The sequence below is a fragment of the Lepisosteus platostomus genome, chromosome 24 (genome assembly GCF_059453375.1).
Source record: "Lepisosteus platostomus isolate fLepPlt1 chromosome 24, fLepPlt1.hap1, whole genome shotgun sequence".
NCBI classification, from domain to species: Eukaryota; Metazoa; Chordata; class Actinopteri; order Semionotiformes; family Lepisosteidae; genus Lepisosteus; species Lepisosteus platostomus.
The window spans coordinates 18,150,191-18,172,501 of NC_142634.1; the positions used below are offsets into that span (position 1 = coordinate 18,150,191).

General features: G+C 45.4%; 3 protein-coding genes across 5 annotated transcripts; 2 read left to right on the forward strand and 1 right to left on the reverse strand.

Moving 5' to 3' along the window:
- The first annotated feature begins 130 nt into the window (after window positions 1-130).
- tfip11 (tuftelin interacting protein 11) lies at window positions 131-6,462 on the forward strand. 2 transcript variants are annotated; one of them, XM_088618192.1, is made up of 14 exons: window positions 131-285; window positions 550-789; window positions 1,221-1,377; window positions 1,665-1,821; window positions 1,962-2,089; window positions 2,513-2,668; window positions 2,935-3,126; window positions 3,370-3,681; window positions 3,826-3,932; window positions 4,033-4,201; window positions 4,394-4,637; window positions 4,877-5,019; window positions 5,502-5,667; window positions 5,994-6,462. In XM_088618192.1, exons 2-14 carry the CDS (start codon window positions 584-586, stop codon window positions 6,341-6,343), a joined length of 2,487 nt encoding a protein of 828 aa, XP_088474318.1. In that variant the 5' UTR covers window positions 131-285; window positions 550-583; the 3' UTR covers window positions 6,344-6,462. The 2 variants fall into 2 exon arrangements, with proteins under 2 accessions (XP_088474318.1, XP_088474317.1); XM_088618191.1 differs by having other exon boundaries at window positions 131-247.
- Window positions 6,463-7,012: 550 nt separating this feature from the next.
- coq5 (coenzyme Q5, methyltransferase) lies at window positions 7,013-11,563 on the forward strand. Of its 2 annotated transcripts, none has more exons than XM_088618202.1 (7): window positions 7,013-7,256; window positions 7,793-7,942; window positions 8,345-8,569; window positions 9,158-9,264; window positions 9,718-9,806; window positions 10,116-10,209; window positions 11,118-11,563. In XM_088618202.1, the coding sequence occupies exons 1-7, from the start codon at window positions 7,046-7,048 to the stop codon at window positions 11,217-11,219; spliced, it is 978 nt and encodes a 325-aa protein (XP_088474328.1). In that variant the 5' UTR covers window positions 7,013-7,045; the 3' UTR covers window positions 11,220-11,563. The 2 variants fall into 2 exon arrangements, with proteins under 2 accessions (XP_088474328.1, XP_088474327.1); XM_088618201.1 differs by having other exon boundaries at window positions 7,014-7,256; window positions 10,098-10,209.
- A 1,225-nt stretch (window positions 11,564-12,788) lies between these two features.
- On the reverse strand, window positions 12,789-16,941 carry LOC148641857 (dynein light chain 1, cytoplasmic). Its single transcript, XM_088618215.1, has 3 exons — window positions 16,793-16,941; window positions 15,084-15,221; window positions 12,789-13,176 (listed from the first exon to the last, which is right to left on the reverse strand). Exons 2-3 carry the CDS (start codon window positions 15,213-15,215, stop codon window positions 13,039-13,041), a joined length of 270 nt encoding a protein of 89 aa, XP_088474341.1. The 5' UTR covers window positions 15,216-15,221; window positions 16,793-16,941; the 3' UTR covers window positions 12,789-13,038.
- Window positions 16,942-22,311: the final 5,370 nt, after the last annotated feature.

A 22,311-nucleotide genomic window follows, 5' to 3' on the forward strand; every position in this document is an offset into this window, starting at 1 on the left:
GCTTGCATATATCACCATGCACATTATTTATTTAAAACATTCCACTCTGATTATTTTGTATATGCACAGATTCGGCGACTATTTTTCTAGACAATTTTAGTCTACGTTTCCAGGGGACAGGTGTAGACTGTGCACTCTCAGGAAGTGGAGGGAAGTCGCTCTGTTTACGCTTCTCGGGTTAAGGCGAGATTTAGTTTTCGAGCGAAGTCCGGCAATTTCCCCACGAAAATACTCGGCAGGGAAGCAGGTTGGTGTTTGCTGAGTGTTTAATCGTCATCCATCGAGGTAAACGAGTCCAGTTTTCTGTCTCCTAATCGGGAAACGCCTTACTTGCCGGCTGGTTAATTTATTTTGAAAATGAGCTGTGACGTGCCGGATGCGCTGGGCGCCCCTGGTCGGGACACGATTTTTTTTTGCCCGATCTGGATTCTCGGTGCCTGTTAAATCCCAGAATATCTGACAGGATATCCTTTAACGATCTCCTATCACGGTGAAGATATCTTTCTATAAGCAGCAAAAATACATTCACGGTCCTGCCTTCCCTTGCAGACCGCAGTGTGCCAGTCCGAGCGCCGCCCAGAGGATGTCTCTGTCCCACCTGTACGGGAGGGGGGGCGAGGAGGAGGAGGAGGGTGTGGAGGTCGAGCGCTTCGAGGTGACGGATTGGGACTTAGAGAACGAGTTCAACCCCGACCGGCGCCGGCACCGCCAGACCAAAGAGGAGGCGACATACGGCGTGTGGGCCGAGCGCGACTCCGATGACGAGCGACCCAGCTTTGGTGGGAAGAGGTGCGCCGTGCCCCTGTCTGCCAGTTTGCTTGAATCTGGGTGTCAGTGTAAGAGAGTGGAGTTTGTGAATTCAGTGCAAACCCGAGGGCTGTAGTGCATTCAGATCATAAAAAAAATAAAAACCTTAAGTATCCTCTGTATTGTAGAGTAATAATAATTCTTACTCTTCTATAGTCCTTTTCTGGACACTACACTCAAAGCTCTTCACCTCCTCCACCACCAGCAGTGTGCAGCCTCACCTGGAGGCTGCACCAGTCTGCTCACCACACAGCAGCTCTCAGTGGGGAGGAGAGCAGCGTGATGAAGCCAGTTCAGAGAGGGGGATTATTAAAATGTAACTCATTGCTTCAGGAAAATCTCACAGCCTTATTAAAGTGGGTATTATGTTTTATATCTGGGGCAGTTTCCTACATGGTTTCCTCTGTGTCCAGGTCCAGGGACTACACTGCACCTGTCAGCTTCGTGAGCGCGGGGCTCCGGAAGAGCGCGGCCGAGGAGAGAGAACAGGAGGGATCTGACGACTCAGAACCAGAGGCAGACCCTCCCCAGGCTCCCCCCCGGGAGTCAGCGCCCAGAAGGCTGCAGACGGTGAGAAAGGGTTGAGGTCAGGGGTTGGGGGGGAAGAACCTCCCGTTTCTTCTGTAAATCCTGCCTGACGGCTCGCTGCAGTGTCCTCTCTTCACAATATGGCCTTCAGTTCAGTTGCTTGTGCTCCGGTGGCTGGAGTTTTCTTTTCTCTGTCCCTTACTCATTCTTCGCACCTGCTGCAGGTACAGCTATGCATACAGAGTGGGCTGTTGCCACCGGGGTAATACAGCACACTGACGTGGTTCTGTTTCCCCTGTGTGTCTGCCTTCTCTCTGTTTGCACACCAGGGGGGGAACTTTAAGAGCTCCCAGAGGGCATTTGGCAGTGGCACTCGTGGTGGGCAGGACCTGGGCACCTGGGAGAAACACACCCGTGGAATTGGGCAGAAACTGCTGCAGAAGATGGGCTACGTGCCAGGCAAAGGGCTGGGCAAGAATGCACAGGGTAATGATGAGAGATCTGTGGGATCTGTGTGCTTGTTTCAGTGTCCTGACAGTGTGACTGTGTGCCCATTGCTGTCTGTCATTACTGAGTTTTTTTTGCCAGTGCTGCTCCTCAGTGCCAGATGCTATGTCTTTGCCCAGGTATTGTGAACCCCATTGAGGCTAAGGTGCGCAAGGGCAAGGGGGCAGTGGGAGCTTATGGCACAGAGAGGACCCAGCAGTCCCTGCAGGACTTCCCCATCGTGGATTCTGAGGAAGAGGAGGAAAAGGTGAGTGGGGCTCCGGATCTGGCCTGTTAATGTGCACCCAACAGTCTCTGGTTGTGTGCCTCGGGATTACCTCTGTGAAGCTTTTACTCCTTTCTGGTAAAAGGCAGCCAGCGCTCAGGTCCTTTTTTAAAGGTGTTTGCTGCACTTTTAGTTCTGCTGAATCACATTCATACAAATGTACAAAGCCACAGCACATTTATTCATTTTTTTCATTCATGTGTTGTGTCTTGCTGGTTTGCATCTTTACATTTGTGCAGCAGCTTTAACTGAGGTGTGGAATAAATTCCCGTTGCTGTCTGCCCTTCTGAGTCACGTGTGAAACTCCAGTCTCACGTTCGCCCGAGAGCCGCTGCCTCTCACTTCTCCCCCGCTGGCCAGGCAGGGAGCCCAGCTGCCCGTTCAGAATCTCCTCTCTTCCCGCAGGACTTCCAGCGGGAGCTGGGCCAGTGGCGCAGAGACCCAGGGGCTGGGAAGAAGAAGCCCAAATACTCGTACCGAACGGTGGACGAGCTGAAGGCCCGGGGGCAGGCTGTGGGCAAGAGCATGACTGCGCCCCCTGCGGAGCTGGCCCAGGTCAAGGTGTGCAGGGAGATATAGACACTGCGTTTAATCTAGTGTTTCGATTGCGTGTTGTATCACACCAGATACAAGAGCAGTATTCTTTGCTAGTGTTCTGGAATTATCACCATTATGCTGAGTTATGTAGTCATAGTTATCTAGTCTAGTTTTGAGGTAAGTTATAGCATAGGTCTATGACAAATTATCTAAAATAAATTAAAGTATTCTTTACAGTTTTCTGCTGTGTCTTGAAAGTGTATCAGTCTGTCCCCTGGGCTGTGTTGCAGGTGATTGATATGACAGGCCGTGAGCAGAAGGTCTATTACAGCTACAGTCAGATGAGCCAGAAGCACAGTGTTCCAGAGGAGCCGTCCCTTGGTGCCGCCCCCAAGGACCAGCGGAGTCCTGGCTTCGCACTTCCTGAGCTGGAGCACAACTTGCAGCTGCTGATTGACCTCACGGAGCAGGATATTCTACAGGTCAGTCCATATGTCTGTAACGCCCTCTTTCTTCATGCCTTTCACTGCAACTACCCTCTGCGTCCCGCCTTGTCCCTGTAGCTGGAACTACCCTCTCTCTCCGCCCTTAGGCTATGTAATCACTTGTGTGAAACATGTGCCTCAGCCAGCCAGCATGCTGTATCATGCAGTGTAGTGGTAGTGGCTGACGAGGACTGCGCACAGGCAGCAGACAGCTGTGTTGAAGTTCTCACTCTCTCTCAGAGCGCACGAAGGCTTCAGCACGAGCGGGACATGGTGGTGTCTCTGTCTCATGAGAGCGCCGCCCTAGAGGAGACACTGAAGCAGGAGCGTGTTGCCCTGGGGCGGCTGGAGCACGTGCTCGAGCTGGTTGAGAAAAGCGAGGAGGGCCAGGGCCAGGATGGGCCGCTCACGCTGGAGGAGTGTGCGCATATCTTCGAGAAGCTGCAGTCCGACTACTATCAGGAGTACAAGATGCTCGGCCTCGCTGACCTCGCTGCTGCCGTGGTCCATCCCCTGCTCAGGGAGGAATTACGTGGCTGGGACCCCCTCAAGGTACCTCAGTACTGTGCCCTCTGGCAGTGACACACCGGAGCTCTGTGCCCTCTGACAGTGACACACCCGAGTGCTGTGCTCTGATGGACTCTTCTGTGGGCTCATTTCACACACACATGCTGTTAACCCTTTCTGTCCCTGTAGGATGGGACACGGGGGCTGGAGGAGGTTGGCCGCTGGAGGGCAGTGTTGGAGTCAGGACAGCTGCCCCACAGCCGAGCAGATAACCAGCTCATGGACCCCTACCACAGGTGAGAACTCTGGCGGTGGGCAGCAGTCTTGGGGATAGGGTGCAATATTTGAGATTCTGGTCAGTGTGTGTGTACAACATCCCGGATTCCGTGTCTGCAGGTTGCTGTGGGAGGTGTGGGTGCCCCTGGTGCGCAGTGCTGTGTCACAGTGGCAGCCCCGTAACGTCGGCCCCATGGTGGACTTTTTGGATAGCTGGGCACCTCTACTGCCCATCTGGATCCTGGACAACATCCTGGAGACGCTCATCTTCCCCAAGCTGCAGAGGGAGGTGAGGCAGCTCCCTGACACCAGCACAGTGAAATGAATACATTGACGTACCGATGCTGGCAGCAGTCCACTAACACTGACACAGTGGCTGTTTCGCCTTGAGGCCGATGACACTGCCTGTCTTTGACACTGGCTGCGTTGGCACAAGCACAGTGGTTTGAAACTCAGCTGCCACCCTGGGCTCTGTCTCTAGGTGGAGAGCTGGAACCCACTGACAGACACGGTGCCCATCCACTCCTGGCTGCACCCCTGGCTGCCCCTCCTGCAGGGGCGCTTGGAGCCTCTGTACCCCCCAATCCGAAGCAAGCTGGCGAGCGCCCTGCAGCGCTGGCACCCCAGCGACGGATCTGCCCGCCTCATCCTGCAGCCCTGGAAGGACGTCTTCACGCCAGGCGCCTGGGAGGCCTTCATGGTGAAGAACATCGTCCCCAAACTGGGTGAGTCCCCCGTCCCTCTTCTCTTATTCCGCCTGTCCCTGCCCCAGAGCTCCTCCCTGCCCTCTTCATTGCTTTAGTTTGATTCTCTTACCATTTTTCCCTTCCTGCTTTCTGTCTCTCCAGTCGTCCCTCTCGCACTCACCGCTCCACTCTGGTATCTGTCTCGTGGAGTTTGCATCGTTTTTTGTGTGTCACTCTCTTTATTCTCCTCTCTTTCCCCCTGCCCCCTGCTATCTCAGCACTCTGTCTCAGCGAACTGGTCGTGAACCCCCACCAGCAGCTCATGGACCCCCTGTACTGGGTACTGGACTGGGAGGGAATGCTGTCGCTGTCCTGCCTGGTCAGCCTGCTGGACAAGCACTTCTTCCCCAAGTGGCTACAGGTCAGTGTGGGTTTCCACTTGTAGCCCTGGGTTTGTCTCTCACTCTTGTTCCTGAAGCTCATTACTGGGTTGACTCAGTGGGTGGACTCAACAGAGATTCAGTTTCTATAGCCTGCTAGTGTAGGACAGTCCTTTCTCAAACATGAAAGCATATCTGGATACTCTTCTAGAGCAGGAATTGTGGAGACCAAGATTGTCACAATATTCTAAAGTTTTTACCAGTGCACTGTGTTATTTCAGCACCACATCCCTTGATTTAAATCCTATACCTTTAAAGGTATATCTTACAGTCCTGATTGCCTTTTTATAGTTTCCCTGATGCGTAAAAGTCTAAATAATGGCACATTACGAGTGGTTGGTTTATTTTTCGTATTTTCGGTGGGTGTCCAGTGAAGGTTCGGTAGCTTGGCTGTAGACGGTCTGTGATGCTCCGCAGGGCCTCTTTGCAGAGACAGAGCAGTAGACCGAGTCTGTGTTGGCAGGTGCTGTGCTCCTGGCTCAGTAACAGTCCGAACTACGAGGAGATCACACGCTGGTACCTGGGCTGGAAGTCTGTCTTTTCCGACGCTGTTCTTGCACAACCAGTCATCAAGGAGAAGTTCAACGAGGCGCTGGACATCATGAACCGCGCAGTTTCCTCTGGCATTGGTAAGCGTCGACTAACCAGAATTTTATAACAGTAGAGAGAACATCCATATAGGAGCCTCTTCAGATGTAGACTGCAGGAACTGTAGTTTTATTAACTGCCTCTTCGAAAGGTGAACATAAGAGATTTCAGAACGTGTGGCTCTCTTGTATAGACTGCCTTTAGCAAAAGTGTTGTTTATAGAAGTTCATTGTATATTTTTTCCTTTAAGTTTTCAGTTTGTAAGTTGTGTAATATCCTTATATGAGCTTCCATTCGAGAGTACAAACTGGATAGTCCTCGAACCGCTCCTGCTCATCTCTGTCCCTCGCGGCCCCGCTCTCTCCAGGTGTGTACCAGCAACCTGGGGCCAGGGAGAACATCGCGTACCTGACACACACTGAGCGCCGCAAGGACTTCCAGTACGAGGCGCTGCAGGAGCGCCGGGAGGCGGAGAGCGTGGCGCAGAGGGGCATCGGGGCCGCGGCCGTGCCAACCAACTTCAAGGACCTAATCCAGGCCAAAGCCGAGGAGCACAACATCGTCTTTATGCCCCTGGTGGGGAAGCGCCACGAGGGCAAGCAGCTGTACACTTTCGGGCGCATTGTCATCTACATCGACCGTGGCGTGGTGTTCGTGCAGGGGGAGAAGACCTGGGTGCCCACCTCCCTGCAGAGCCTCATTGACATGGCCAGGTGAGGGGGGCCACGGCCCGTTCCTGCATCAGCCAGCACGGGGCAAGCGGCCAGGTGGGGTGGGAGGAGAAGGATGCACCACTGTTTTGTTCAAATAAAATTGTAATATTTTCTCACCTCTAATGTGTTGCGAGTCATGACTCTTTACCTGTGCAGGCCCGGATGGGCTGAGTCCAGAGAACCACCTTGATCACATCCAGTCAAGTATCAGTGAATCATCAGGCCCAAAGCAAGAGAAGGCCAGTGGGTTTTAGTGGCTGCTGGGGTGGCTGGGAGGCAGACACCTGACTACCACAGTCCTTTGGATGAGAGCCTCCTGTGCAGTATAGGGAGCACACAATCCCCATATGAAAGTATTGTCTTTGAGCAGTGCATGGGAAATTTCTGTAAAACAGTTTTAAACAGAAAAAGAAACATCTATATATAAAATGTAACTGCTTGTGTTACACTCTTAGCAGCTCTGCTACAAAAATGATTTTTTGTAAAAAGCAAAACATCTGGACATCCCTCTATCAAAGAGATACGATTTGTACGCGCTGCTGTGATTTGTGCGTTCCTATCCAGTTTGATATGAAAATGGCCTTACGTGTCGTGAGTGAGAAGTGGGGAAAAAACTGCAGAAGATGGCATTGTGGGCGTGTCGCAGTTTTATGAAGCCAGAACTGGCCCTTGTCATGTGACAAGGAAGTTCAGAGGACATAGTAAGATGGCGGCTTCCATCAGAAGCAGTTGCTCTCGGGGTTTTTCCGTTTATTGGACTTTTTTCTTTTCTGGGTCCAAGTGTCGGATCCCCGTAGTGGATGTTAGGGAATCAGCCTGGTCCGCCGTGTCCTGGAGGCGCTACAAATCCGGGTCGGAAGAGAGAAGCACACACTTTGGGTTCGAGACGGTGTCGGAGGAGGAGAAAGCTGAGAGAGGTGAGGTTTCAGAATAAGTAATGTTTATTTCGTGCTGAAAAGAGAAGAAAGAAAAAATAAGGTTTGGGCTCCACAGCCGAAACGTTGTTTCCTTTCTTTTCTTTTCAGCACGGAATAAACCTATTATTTGTTCCTTTGCAGCCTACGCATCCTGAGGCAGCTACCCAGTTTAGTTTTCAGAATATTCAATAGTTAAGTAAGATGTTGCTTTTAACCTTTAAAGTACTGTGTTTCTTCTGCAAACCGGCTAATAGTTTTATATTTATGGAGTTCTAAATATAAAATTAATTGCTAGGCTTAGGATTTATTTAGCAATTTCCACACTATCACAAGAACGGGCTGCCTCCGATTGTATCATTCAGCTGAGGATACGTTTTGATCATCCCAGCGCTGCCTGTCGTTGTTTTTACAGAGTCCAGGTAAACAAACGAATTTGAAAGAGGTCCTTCATAATGTAGCCGTATTTAGCAAGATGCCTGTGGGGTTGGTTAATGCTGTCGTTGTCCATGACAGCCGGTGTGTTCCCGGTCTCCTAGTGTACCAGGTGTTCGAAAGTGTGGCGCAGAAGTATGACGTGATGAATGATGCGATGAGCCTGGGGGTTCACCGGCTCTGGAAGGATGCCCTTCTTCATGTGATGAACCCCAGTCCTGGGACACGGCTGCTGGACACTGCTGGTGGCACAGGTGAGCCTCACAGGTGTGCTGAAACACAGGCAGATGCCCAGGGATCACGGAGGGGTCACTTGTGAAGTGGAATTCAATTGCAGGATTGTTCCCCTGCTAAGTGGGAAGGTGAGTTGGTGAGACTGGTATGTTTTACCTGCTGATGAGGTGTTGTTGTAAGAGAGATCCTGCTCAGTATGAGAGCAACTGCAGGGCCAGAGCTTTTCTGATGGAGAAGCTGAACAGCTCTTAATTAGAATCCCCCTAAAAGCTCACGGCACAGGCATGGAGGCACAGAGACAGGTATACACAAAGAAAGGTAGATGTAGACAGTTGTACATGCATATTGGCCGGACTGAGACATCAGCTTGCTCAGTGTCAGTCTCACAGGGTCTTGACCTGCTTGTACTGGCCTCTCTTCAGGTGACATCTCATTCCGGTTCCTGGAATATGTGCGCTCTCAAGAGGCGCGGCGAGCCTGGCGTGCAGCTCCTTCTCACCAAACTCCCTCCTGGCAACAGATCTCCGCTAGCTATCAGACTGGCCGATTAGGGACCGGTGATGGGGCTTTGGCAGTGGTGTGTGACATCAATAAGCAGATGCTTAAAGTGGGGAGACAGCGTGCAGTTGATCTGGGGTTCAGCACAGGTAAAGTTCTCATTGTATGGGCACAGTGCTCTCTCGTTGGGCAAAAGATTATAATGGAATTTTATTTAAGAGTACCTTTCTAAAAACGCAAAGCACTACACTGAAAGAACAGGTATTACATATTGTATTTGAAGGTCATTGCTTTAAAGTTTTATATTTAACAAGGGAGAACAAAAGTGGCAGATTCCTCAGTGAAGCAGCTGGTTTCTGTTATGCAGAGGAGAAGATTTTGAACATGGAGTCCAGTAGCTGTTGAAGGTCCTCACTGACTGTCCATTTGTTCCTGTAGTGTGCATAATCAAAACCGTTTCATAGTACAGAACACGCGGTCTGTTGATATGTAAGTCTTCTTTTCATATAATTCATTTTACAAAAATGGCTTTATTTATAGTAGACTTCATTTTGATTTTATATTCGAATGGGGGGTTATTTTCTTTTCCACCAGTCAGAAATGGTTGAAAATCCCTGGTGTACATGAGGAGGCGACAGCAGCGCACAGTGAGCGCTCGGGACGGTTCTTGCTTCTGACCAGACTGGGCCAGACAGGGAACAGAACCAGAGCTGAGCGAGTCTTTTGTCTGTATGCAGGCCTGTCCTGGGTGGTAGGCAATGCAGAGGAACTGCCGTTTGACGATGACAGTTTTGACATTTACTCCATTGCTTTCGGGATTCGCAACGTCACGCACATCGAGCAGGTGAAATCCCAAGGGCAGAGCATTTGTCTTTGTACCACTTCACTGCCATTCTCTTGTAGATGGCCACCCCTCTGATTAACCTGAGCACTAAAGTCAGGCTTCTAACTGGAAGGAAAAGTGATTACAGTTACAGTAATAGTCCACTCATTTAAAATAAGGAATTGAACTAACAGCTGTGGCATAACTGGAAGCTTATAAAACCTTGTGTGATTTAATGGTATTTTAATAGTGATGTTGTGTAACCAGAGCAGTCGACAGCACCTGACAAGCTGCAGGGAATTTTCTGTTTGTCGTGTGTTTCATAATTGTGTAGTGAGATTGTAAGTGCTGTATTATATTGGGATGTTTTGTTTGAGTGGTGAGGATCCCAAATGACCTCCCATCATTTGCAACTTTCCTGTTGTCCTACAGTAGCCTCTGCTGTGCCTGATGTCTGTTGTTCTTTTCTGGCAGGCGCTCCAAGAGGCACACCGGGTCCTGAAGCCAGGGGGGCGTTTCCTGTGTCTGGAGTTCAGTCGAGTCTCCAACCCTTTGCTGTCCAGGTGAGAGAGCGGGATTAGATAAAAAAGATTAAAAAGGTGACGGTAACTGACAGTGATGAGAGGAATGAGTGATACTGCACAGCAGTGGTTTACAAAGTATGTGCAGTTTCATTCCAATGGTTATGCAACATCAGAAAAATCAGCTTTTTGCACACTTCCTGTCATTGTGTAGACACGGGTTAATTAGCCTTACTGCTAAAAACCTGGATTATTTTGTAATTATGTTGCGTGGTGTGGCTATGCTACATGCTTTGTAGTAACAGGCCAAACCCTCTGCTCTAATATCTGCAGACTCTATGATACCTACAGCTTCCAGCTGATCCCAGTGCTGGGAGAAGTGATTGCCGGGGACTGGAAGTCATATCAGTACCTGGTGGAGAGCATCCGACGATTCCCAGACCAGGTGCAGTTAATTTTATTCAAGTTATACGTGTCTGAGTAATGAAACACTACCTCCTTCACCAGTGTGCAGCCCCACCTGGATGATGCGCCAGTATACTCGCCACACATGAGCTATCAGCAGGGAGGAGCAGAGTGAAGAAGCATGAAGGCAAATCAGAGATGGGGATTATTAGGAGGCCATGATTGATAAAGACCAGGGGGAAAAGTGGCCAGAACACTCAGGTTAACACCACTACTCTTCAAGAAACATCTGGGGATTTTTAATGACCACAGAGTCAGGACCGCAGTTTTATGCTGCATCTGAAAGATGGTGCTTTTTTTGCAATATAGTGTCCCCGTCACTATAGTGGGACATTAGGACCCAGAGACTGCAGGGTGAGCACCCTCTAATGGGCCCACTAACACCTCTTGCAGCAACAACCTTAGTTTTCCCAGGGGTCTCCCATCCAGGTACTGACCAGGCTCACTTCATGAGTTGGCACTTGTGAGTTGCTGGGTAATATAGCTGCTGCAGGTGTATTTCAGTGACACCTGATGGCTCCTTCCTACCCCTTCATTTTTCTCTCATCATGCCTGAAGGCTACACAGACATTCTTCACTAGTTTTCAGTGTGGAATTGAATTCGCTTTTCCTTTTCAGCTTCCCACCTAAATGCTCGCAAGATGTAATGTTCTAAGGAACAAAAAGTCCTTTTAATGGACCTGTCACTCAATTAAAATATTTGTTTAGTTTATTGATTTATTTGATTGATGTGTCAATTAACCACAGAACTGTATTGTATTGGATGCAATACAGTACAATTAAGTTTTAAAAATACAGTACATCAGTAGACTCTTGTTGTGTGCACTTGCCTTTCTCTGGTGCATTGTGATGCTGGCCTGTGAGTGATCTCAGGCTTTCATTTTCCAGGAGGAATTCAAGGCCCTGATTGAAGATGCTGGCTTCTACAAGGTCCAGTTTCACAACTTGACAGGTGGAGTGGTAGCCATTCACTCTGGGTTCAAACTATAAGGTAGAGACTCTAAGCGAGTCTTTACTTTCCACAGTGCCTCAACCTAGTATTAGTGTGAGAGACAGTTGACTCTCCTGCCCTCAGCAGAAATCTGGCTCTTGGCACAGACTGACCAAAACTGTGGCCAGGGTGTGAACTACAGTTAAAAACTACCTTATTTTGTCACACTTGGGTTTGATAAAATGTTGTTTTGAATTTGATGTGATACTTAATTTATATGTTAAATCAGATTGTGTCTTCCCACTGTATCTTTGTAGGGTTCAATGTTAATATTAACACTCTTGTGTATTTGATGAATGTATAAAAAAATGTAAACACGTTTTAATAAAGTTTTCTGAAAGATTCTCTTTGTAAGAGCTAATGCATCTATTGTGGTATAATACTGTATAAGTATGATCAGATCACTTTATTGGTCATATATAATTTCTTGCATTAGGAATTAGTCTTTTTGCATACCCCAGCTTGCTCTCCATGAGACACAGGCATACAGACAGGGAGAGAAGCTTGGGGTCAGAGCACAGGGTCAGCGATTTATATGGCACCCCTGGGGCAGCTGGGGTTAAGGGCCTTGCTCAGGGGTCCAACAGAGTAGGATTCCTCTGCCCACCACAGGATTTGAACCAGCAACCTTCTGGCCACAGGCACAGATCCTTAGCCACAGTGCCACCACTCCACCTGTCCACCCACTTGTATGTCCACTTTGAAATAACCAACGTTATTAAATGGGGACAATATATGGGTAGTAATGAATAACATTTCAAAACTAGATAGGTTCAACTTAAGTGTCCTGCCCAGGTTGTAGATGGCTGCTTGTTCAGGATGTTGCTTGATTGCAATAGGTTCCAAAGCCTCCGTGACCCTGTACTGGATGAAGTGATTAGAAAATGAGTGGATTTTGCTAATATTTGTGAAATGTCAGAGAAAATCTATTCAGAATATATAAATTGGTATTTAAAGCACACTAGGGTAATTAGCAGGCAACTTGATAACTACGATTTCATGTGCATAAAGTTTAAAAATGTTATTTTATAAACCTGTTTAAATGTAGCTGCCAAAGGTTACTATAGCTACTACACACAATGAAATCTCTCATGAGGGAGCATCAGGTTTCCAGACCCAGTTGAGGTGACAGACATTTCTAAAGGGAAACGTCAACCAGTTCTTTAATAACAAAGGGCTTGTTTTTTGGATGTGCATTCTGTTCCCATTACAGATGCCTGCATCCATGACAAGGGTTTGGTTTCAAGATAACATATCTGAGGTTTCAGTTGTTGAGAAAGGGAAGTAAACCTCATAAGAGATGGGAATGTACGAATACTAGCATTCTAACAACCAGCTGCAAAAGATTAAACTGAACTCATGTGTTAAATATATTTTTGGGAGTTCGTTCAGTAGCAATTACTTGATGTATATTAATTCACAAATACAACTGCTTATTTCACAATACCAGGCTGAACAACTAAATACTCAGAACTGGTCAGGGCACACATATCTAGGGTGTGAGTGTGCCAGTTCCAGCCGAGCTGTCCTGGATGTACTTGGTAAACTAATGCACATACAGACATGACTTTCTAAAAAAAGTTTTATTTAGAGTTGCCTGTTTTCTTTGCTGTATAGAAAATGAACAAAAATAAATACAAGTATTTGATACATGAACATTTCTACCAGTAAAGAAACAAGTAAAGCAGCACAGAAATTCCAGGTCCTTGCAGTAAGGACAATGAATTCCTGTAGAGCTTGAGCTCCACAGATCAGTCTGTTGTCTGATGAATGGAATTGATTGACTTTGGAATCATGTGTGAATGTGAACTGGTCTTCTTATCCAGACTTGAAGAGAAGAATAGCCACTTGTCCCAGGTAGAAGTAGATGAAATGCTTGGTCTCATGAGTGACGTAACTGCCAAAATTCCTTCCCACGATACAGTGCCAAGTAGGGTTGTACTTTTTGTCAAATTCCTGAAAAAACAGAAGCAAAAATAGAGACTGGATGAAGTCTAAAAAGGAAGGAGTAGTGTAAAAATTAAAACTGACTTCGTGAGGAGATGTACAGACAACATCCCAACAATCTGGAGCTGTTTTATCGTGTCCAGCTGTAGGGTGACCGCAGCCTGCTTATATAATTGCACCAGACTAAGAAGCTTGAACATCAGGAACATGATTGCTTGAAAGCGATTTTTGAAAAGCACATCATGAAAGTACTAGGGAAGTGTCAGTGCTGGCTGCATGTGAGGGTTGTCTATGTGATCCACAGGGTGTCAAAGTTTAATTGTCTAGAAACTCTTTATGATCCCAGGAAATATGACTGCTGTATCATACTACGAGCACATGAAATATCAACTGAGGCAATAAGGCAAATAAATAGATTATTTGATAGCAGTGATGTGTAAGAGTGATTAGGGCTCTGTATTTGGAACTGGAAGGTGGTAGGTTCAAAACCCAGGTGGAGAACTGCTATTGTAGCCTTGAGCAAGGTATTTTACAGACATTGTAATGGTAAAATACCTTGTTATATAAGCTACATAAGTTATATAAGGTACAAATAAAGTTGTTTTGGATAAAAAAGATAAGCCAAATACAGTGCCTATGAAAGGTCTTCACCCCATTGGACTTTTTCACATTTTATAGGATTACAGCATGGAACCATGATTTAACTGAGTATATTTGCCACTCATCAACACAAAGTACACTATAATGTCAAAGTGAAAAAAAATCCAGACATTTTACTTAAAAATAAAAACAGAAAATAATTGGATTTGTGGGAAAGGAGGAGTTTTAAGTTTTATTGTACCTGTAAAGTTTAAAGTACTGAAAATTGTACATTGTTTTCCACTGTTCCGCTATACTTTGTACTCACCAGTTTGTTTCATGGCACATTCTTTCTTCTAAAGTTATCACAACTGCAAATTTTTCTTTGATACTTTTCAATTCAATTCATTTTTATATGGCGCCTTTCACAACAAGGTTGCCCCAAGGCGCTTAACAATTAAGTGACTATATCAATTAATTAAATGAAAACGTTTGTACTACTTTATGCATAAAGTCAACAAATTAAAGGGGCAGTGGTTACTGATTAAACTAAATAAAATTATAGATCACCATGAGATGCACATTAATGCAGGAAGTGTGGAAAGGCTAAAATGTTTACTTCTCTTTCAACGACTTAATAACAAGTTCTTTTTCCAGTACATGATGGAAGATAACAAGGACTCCACTGAGTATTGTGGAGAACCCCAGTGTAACAAACAAAACAGGTTTTATACTAAATCAGAATGTCTCCAGCAGCGTCCACAGCACCACGCGTTAGCCTGGGACACAACTCTGAGTAGCTCCTACCTTTCTTCTTCTGAAAATGAGATTCTGACAACCATGTCTTTGTCATTCTAAGGAAAGACAAGTGTTTATATTGACACCTACCAACAATGTGGTACAAACAAAATGCTGGGATATACAGTTAAAAGAATAACATTTAAACCAAGGGATGTTAACTGTACAATGTATTAGCAAGTACACAATTATAGTCACTGATGCTCTGGAATCAGTCCAGAGCAGGATTAATGGGAAGTAAACAGAAGACTACCAGGGATTCCGATACAAGTATTCAAAATTATGTCATTGACAGTCAATACAGTAATTCTTCAGAATGAAGCGCGAAAAACTGAGCTGATAGGCACAGGCATAAACCCTGGAAGTGCATTTAAAAACCAAGTACTGGAGGCATTTTGTTTAACAATAGAGTTGTCGGGGTGTGAAAATGTTCCCAGCCATGCTTTGAAGCCCAATCCCAACTTTGAAGCCCAACTGAACAGGTTACATGGACAGAAGGGCTCCTCCCATCTGAAAGCTTTGCATTCTTATTCACACACCTTTTTGATGTAGGCAGCAATGTCTTTCTCAATGTTGTACTTCTCCAGGGCCTGAGTGGCACATTCCACTGCATCCTGCTGCATCTCCTCAGACATGTCAGCATTTTTAATGACGGCCTTCCTGTCAGACATGGTGCCCTGTTGCAATAAGAAAAGATTTCTCACTCTCGCAGCACAAAAGCTCACATGATCAAAAGTACAGTATCATGCTCCTTTCAAGATTATTGTGTTGAAAAAGGCCTTATTTTAGGATTTAGTGTCAGTAAATGAAAGGTATGTTGGCTAACAGTTGTAATCTAATAGCAAATATGAACCAGGACAGGTAGTATGTGTTCACCCGTCGGTGAGACAGAGACTCCATGGAAATGGCTTCAAACTGCTGTTAGCCTGGGGGTGAAGCAGCTCTCAGGCTGATATTTAACCAGAATGCTCATGCACGTGATTACCTTGCATTAAACTAGCTTGAAAGACAGATTATGACAGTCCCAGCTCTTTAGACTACTCTAATGTAGCTCAAACGTATGGTTGAGCCCATGTGTCTCTGCAAGCTGTCTACACAGGCTGGCCTGGTCTCCCGGGAACAGTGCATCCAGATGTGCGTGTACAGGCTGGCCTGGTCTCTATGGGAACAGTGTATCCAGATGTGCGTGTACAGGCTGGCCTGGTCTCTATGGGAACAGTGTATCCAGATGTGCGTGTACAGGCTGGTCTGGTCTCTATGGGAACAGTGTATCCAGATGTGCGTGTACAGGCTGGCCTGGTCTCCCGGGAACAGTGCATCCAGATGTGCGTGTACAGGCTGGCCTGGTCTCTATGGGAACAGTGTATCCAGATGTGCGTGTACTGGCTGGCCTGGTCTCTATGGGAACAGTGTATCCAGATGTGCGTGTACAGGCTGGTCTGGTCTCTATGGGAACAGTGTATCCAGATGTGCATGTACAGGCTGGCCTGGTCTCTACGGGAACAGTGTATCCAGATGTGCGTGTACAGGCTGGCCTGGTCTCTATGGGAACAGTGTATCCAGATGTGCGTGTACAGGCTGGCCTGGTCTCTATGGGAACTCACCATGTTCGTTAATGTTACTAAATGAAGTCATGTCACACAGCTTTATTATGGCTTAAAATGGCTGAGACTGTCCCTCTTCTTACCGTAGTCTAATGTTAAGCTCTTTATATTGCAATCGCAGGCCTCTATTACAACATGGCAATAAGACGACAAGCATAGCCGGCAGACCTGGACGTCCGATCTTTCTGGAAACCGGAGCTCCTTCTAACACTGGAGGACATCAGCTCTCTGTGGTTATCGCCAACCAACACATTTACTGCTTCGCCATGCAGCGTCTTATTAAAGCGGGATTTCTTACCTGAAGTCCGGAGCTAAATAATGGCGGGGTGAAACTTAGTTTAAGGATTGTTTACGCGCATCACTAAATCTCAGATGTTAGGCAGAATAGTTTCTTCTACTGAAGAAACAGTACTTCAGAGGAAACAAGTACTACCGAATAAATTGTTCCAATTTAATCAAAGTTTTTGAACTTCGCTCTAATAAAAGAGTTTTTCTCCCGATTCGATTCTCTGAACACTACAGTTAAAGTGTAGGAGATGGTTCAAGCGACCCTCTTCATGTTTCCTACATACATTTGTTCTGCCTTTACAGCAGCCCCTTCCCCTCTGCCCACAGCTCAGTCCTACCGGCCAGGTCGCACTCACCCGGGGTCTCTGGCTACTGCTCGGCGCTCTGTTCCGCCCGTCTCCGGCGAAGCTCCTTTCTGCTCTCCCGCTGCCTCTGCGCGCTGCGAATCCCAGTGCGCGGGGAACCCCACCCTCCAGCTTCCGATTGGCTCACAGCCACAGCCCTTGCAAGTGATTGGTTACTTTCCCATGGGTTTTATCTCTGCATTTTATTTCAGACCAGCATCCTCTGAGGTAGACGCCACGTGAGTTTCCATGGTGACACATCATCCTGTCCACCGCAAAACTCAGAATGGTCAGAAGAAAGATTTTAATTTTAACGTATAAATACAGCAACCGTATTGATTGTCCAGATACATACATTCCCTCACACAAATATATAAATGATGAATCATGCTGTATTAAGAATACTGGTGATAAAAGCAATACATTTTTGATTGGAACAGATAATGGTTCATTTCCTGCTAAACGCTAAAGAAAAGAAACACTACGTTTCAGTTGTAGACAGCCATAACGTAGTGTTTCTTTTCATTTCTTTACCTTTTACCAGGGAATGGATCTTTACCCGTTCCTTTGCAGCCAGCTCCCTACTCAAACGTCTTCAATACGTTTTTTATATAGTCATTACTTCACTATGTATTTCTGTGTGAGACAACACCATTTATATCGGTAATCTCGCACCAGTTCCTCGAATCTGGGGAAAGGGTTCACCCTTGGGGTTCTATTGCCCCTTTCTGCACCACTCTGTAGTGGCATGGCTCTTGAATCATCCCTGACTGTGGCTCTAGTTTGGGTGTCCCTTATTATACTTTTAGGAGCACAGCTACACAACTCACAAATTGCAACTTGTTTTACATTTTTGTCCTCATGATTAATCTTTTTTGGTGCTAAGCCACTTGAACAGATATGCTGATGCAGTGCACGCCCTCCTCTGTGACTGTGGTCACCGACGCCCGTCCCACCCTTCTGCCCCCTACTGGCAGGAACACCATCAACCTTTCACTTTAACTACTCTTATGGTTACAAGGCTACTCCAACAGCACTAATTTTTAGATAAATCCAAAACAGGTCATGCAGTATTACTCATATGTGTCTTTGATTTTCATCACTATGTTGAAAAGAGTTGTCTCCTTACAAAACTTGCAATCCCCTTCGAAGCTTGTCCTGTCTGAGTTGTTGTGGTGAGTGGGTGTACTGGGAAACAGTGTGATGATCAGCTTTGGTGCTGAACGTGGTGCAGGGAGCGGTTTCTTGACACTGACACCTACTGTTTTTCAGGTTTGTGGCAGGAACTCTGTTCAGAAATAGAGTTAGAGTCAGTGCCACATGACCTAACGCAGTGCAAGCTAACATTTAGCTTGAATTTAAAAACTGTGAGCTGACTCTTGACTTCTTAATTGATTCATTCTAACAAACACAATCCCTTGCTCCTGTCTGCAAAAGAGTCCAAAACACCACTTATTTTTTAATTCATGATGTCGTAGCTGTAAAAATTACTGAAAGTCTGAGTTTAATAGAAATCTTCTAATTCCTAATCATATACTGACACCTTGTGTTCATTTATTAATACTGCTTGTACAAAAACAATTTTATCTATAAAATTTTATCTTGGCCAACACGATTCGACATGTGCAGCACTTGTATGTGTAGACAATTGGCTAAGACCACTTGTTGCAAGCAAAATGACTAAATTGTGCCTGTAGATCACATTCCTTTGCACAGACCACCCGCGTTACAGCAGTGGACCTGCTGTTCTGCTATGGGACTAAAGCAGTATTCTGGAAGCAAACAAAAGTCCACTTCTTAGCTGTTATACTCACATTATTGTCACGGACGTCCAAAGGGACTAACCGTGGGGAGCAGGAGAGCGGAAAAAGACCCATATGCGTAGCGGCGAGACGGGAAAAAGGCCCAGGCTCATTAGTGCAAAGAGTTCAGGAATGCCGTATAGAAACCTATGCCCTCAGGGAGCGGACGTGGGGCGCCCTGGTGCTAGGCAGGTCTCAGGACATCCGAACGTCAATGCTGAGCAAGGACAGAGTGCAAGACCCGGAAATATATAGCCCAAGGGAAAGAGAGGGACAGGAAGGACAGCAGACCGGAAACTAGGGACAGGACAGAGAAGGAGCGCCCTCTGGCTGCAGAGGGCGTGACAATTATGCCATGACTGCTTTTTCCGGAAGTTACTTTGATAAATGCTGTGAAAAAACTACTCTTTTTTAAGAGTACATTAAGAACCATTTAAAAGATGTCTGAAGAAAACCTGACACTGTGCTTAAAGCACTTTTTGTTGCTTCACTATTTTATTTTTTATCTTGGACATTTTGGGTGAGCTAGATATTGATTTCTGCCCTTTGTTTAACACCAACAGAAATCCCCTACTACTACTGTTCTAGCGTTAATCCCAATATAAAGTAGCTGCAACCTTAATCAAAACCTTAATAGGAAGTTAGCAATCCCCATTTCAATCCTACGAAATTGAGGACTCACAACCAGGGAGGCTAGTGTGACTTTTAGATTAAACAATTTACATTTCCAGAATTAGGCTTGTCACAGCGGCGCAGGGGTGAGCGTTGCTGCCTGGCAGTGCTGGAGCCCTGGGCTTGATTTCCGGGGGCTGTCTTTGTGGAGCTTGTTCATTCTCCTGGTGTTTGCATGGATTTCCTCTGGGTGCTGGGCAATACAAATTACACTTAATGAGCAAATAGGTCTTGGAATAAACAGTCTTAACTTAACAGTAGCTATGTAAGCTGACATTACAAATTTTCTTCTTAAACCTAAGTTGTCCTTACTATTAGTTTTAACTGTGGACCTAAACAGCTTCTCAGATTTGTCAGGTCTCAAACCTAAATTATGAGAAATGTACTATTTTGCGAATTGGTCCCTTAGCAAAATCGTCCTTCTCACTACAGTGCAATCTGCCAATAGAATGGTCAAATGGTCCAGTGGACATGTTTGGTATTTCTATTCTGGAAAATATGCTAGAAATAAACAATTTTAAAGATTTAAATTGATTTTAAATCAAGTAAAACTGACAAAATATTAAAACCATGGAAATGTTTAAAATTAACACTTTACGGTACAATAATTTTAATTCACTAATAATTCCCCAGTTTACATATCTTTTAAGGTGTCTCCCATCGCCACCTGAAGGCTTTTTTTTAACTTGCAAGAGCAAAAGATATTTAATTTGATCTGGAACAATAAGCCAGACAAGATAAAATGAACTAAGTTATACAATGAGTACAATCAAGGGGGGCCAAAATGATTTAACATAAGGGCCTTGAATAATGTACAGTGCCTTGCGAAAGTATTCGGCCCCCTTGAACTTTTCAACCTTTTGCCACATTTCAGGCTTCAAACATAAAGATATAATTTTTTTATTTTATGTGAAGAATCACCAACAAGTGGGACACAATTGTGAAGTGGAACGAAATCTATTGGATTTTTGAAACTTTTTTAACTAATAAAAAAATGAAAAGTGGGGCGTGCAAAATTATTTGGCCCCTTTACTTTCAGTGCAGCAAACTCACTCCAGAAGTTCAGCGAGGATCTCTGAATGATCCAATGTTGTCCTAAATGACTGATGGTGATAAATAGAATCCACCTGTGTGTAATCAAGTCTCTGTATAAATGCACCTGCTCTGTGATAGTCTCAAGGTTCTTTGAAAGCGCAGAGAGCATCATGAAGACCAAGGAACACACCAGGCAGGTCCGTAATACTGTTGTGGAGAAGTTTAAAGCCGGATTTGGATACAAAAAGATTTCCCAAGCTTCAAACATCCCAAGGAGCACTGTGCAAGCGATCATCTTGAAATGGAAGGAGTATCAGACCACTGCAAATCTACCAAGACCTGGCCGTCCCTCTAAACTTTCAGCTCAGACAAGGAGAAGACTGATCAGAGATGCAGCCAAGAGGCCCATGATCACTCTGGATGAACTGCAGAGAACTACAGCTGAGGTGGGAGAGTCTGTCCATAGGACAACAATCAGTCTTACACTGCACAAATCTGGCCTTTATGGAAGAGTGGCAAGAAGAAAGCCATTTCTCAAAGATATCCATAAAAAGTCTCGTCTAAAGTTTGCCACAAGCCACCTGGGAGACACCCCAAACATGTGGAAGAAGGTGCTCTGGTCAGATGAAACCAAAATCGAACTTTTTGGCCACAATGCAAAACGATATGTTTGGCGTAAAAGCAACACAGCTCATCACCCTCAACACACCATCCCCACTGTCAAACATGGTGGTGGCAGCATCATGGTTTGGGCCTGCTTTTCTTCAGCAGGGACAGGGAAGATGGTTAAAATTGAGGGGAAGATGGATGCAGCCAAATACAGGACCATTCTGGATGAAAACCTGTTGGAGTCTGCAAAAGACCTGAAACTGGGACAGAGATTTATCTTCCAACAAGACAATGATCCCAAACATACAGCAAAATCTACAAAGGAATGGTTCACAAATAAACGTATCCAGGTGTTTGAATGGCCAAGTCAAAGTCCAGACCTGAATCCAATCGAGAATCTGTGGAAAGAGCTGAAAACTGCTGTTCACAAACGCTCTCCATCCAACCTCACTGAGCTCGAGCTGTTTTGCAAGGAAGAATGGGCAAGAATTTCAGTCTCTCGATGTGCAAAACTGATAGAGACATACCCCAAGCGACTTGCAGCTGTAATCGCAGCAAAAGGTGGCTCTACAAAGTATTAACGCAAGGGGGCCGAATAATTTTGCACGCCCCACTTTTCATTTTTTTTATTAGTTAAAGTTTCAAAAATCCAATAGATTTCGTTCCACTTCACAATTGTGTCCCACTTGTTGGTGATTCTTCACATAAAATAAAAAATTTATATCTTTATGTTTGAAGCCTGAAATGTGGCAAAAGGTTGAAAAGTTCAAGGGGGCCGAATACTTTCGCAAGGCACTGTACTTTAAGCTGACTTGAGTCCAAAACTGTATTTGAATAAACTATAGTTTTCTAGTACGTTAACAAGATCTTATCATACAGTGTTCAAAAAAGGGTTATTTGACTTTTTGTAATAACAGCCAGTTAATTAAAAAAAGATAAGAAAAGAACTGTTACTAAGTATGTTATGATTCCTAGAAGAGGCGATGCAAAGGTGGTCGGAGTTTCAATTTAAATCCCCAGAAATTCTGACTGATGTACAGCAGCAAATCCTTCGGTTTCACTCAAATATCCAAATAACTGGGAGACCTTTTGCATGGAATCGAATGAATCAAAAAGGTATTATTTTTTATAGAAGATCTTATTGACACTAATGGTAATTTTATGTCTTTTTAACTTTTTAACAACTTTTAAAGAAATATATGGAAGGGTTTCTTGTGTGCATCAGTTTATTCAACTTGAGACATATAACATATAACAATATATTCAGCCTTATAGACAGTTGAGAGGATTGCAGATCGGGTCGGGTGGCAGGATGTGGAAGAAAGATAATAGTGAGCTGGCTGCTGCTCAAGTTGTCTTGACTCTGTGGAAGTTACTGCTTTCATTTCTCATGTGCTCCACTCTGTGTACAAT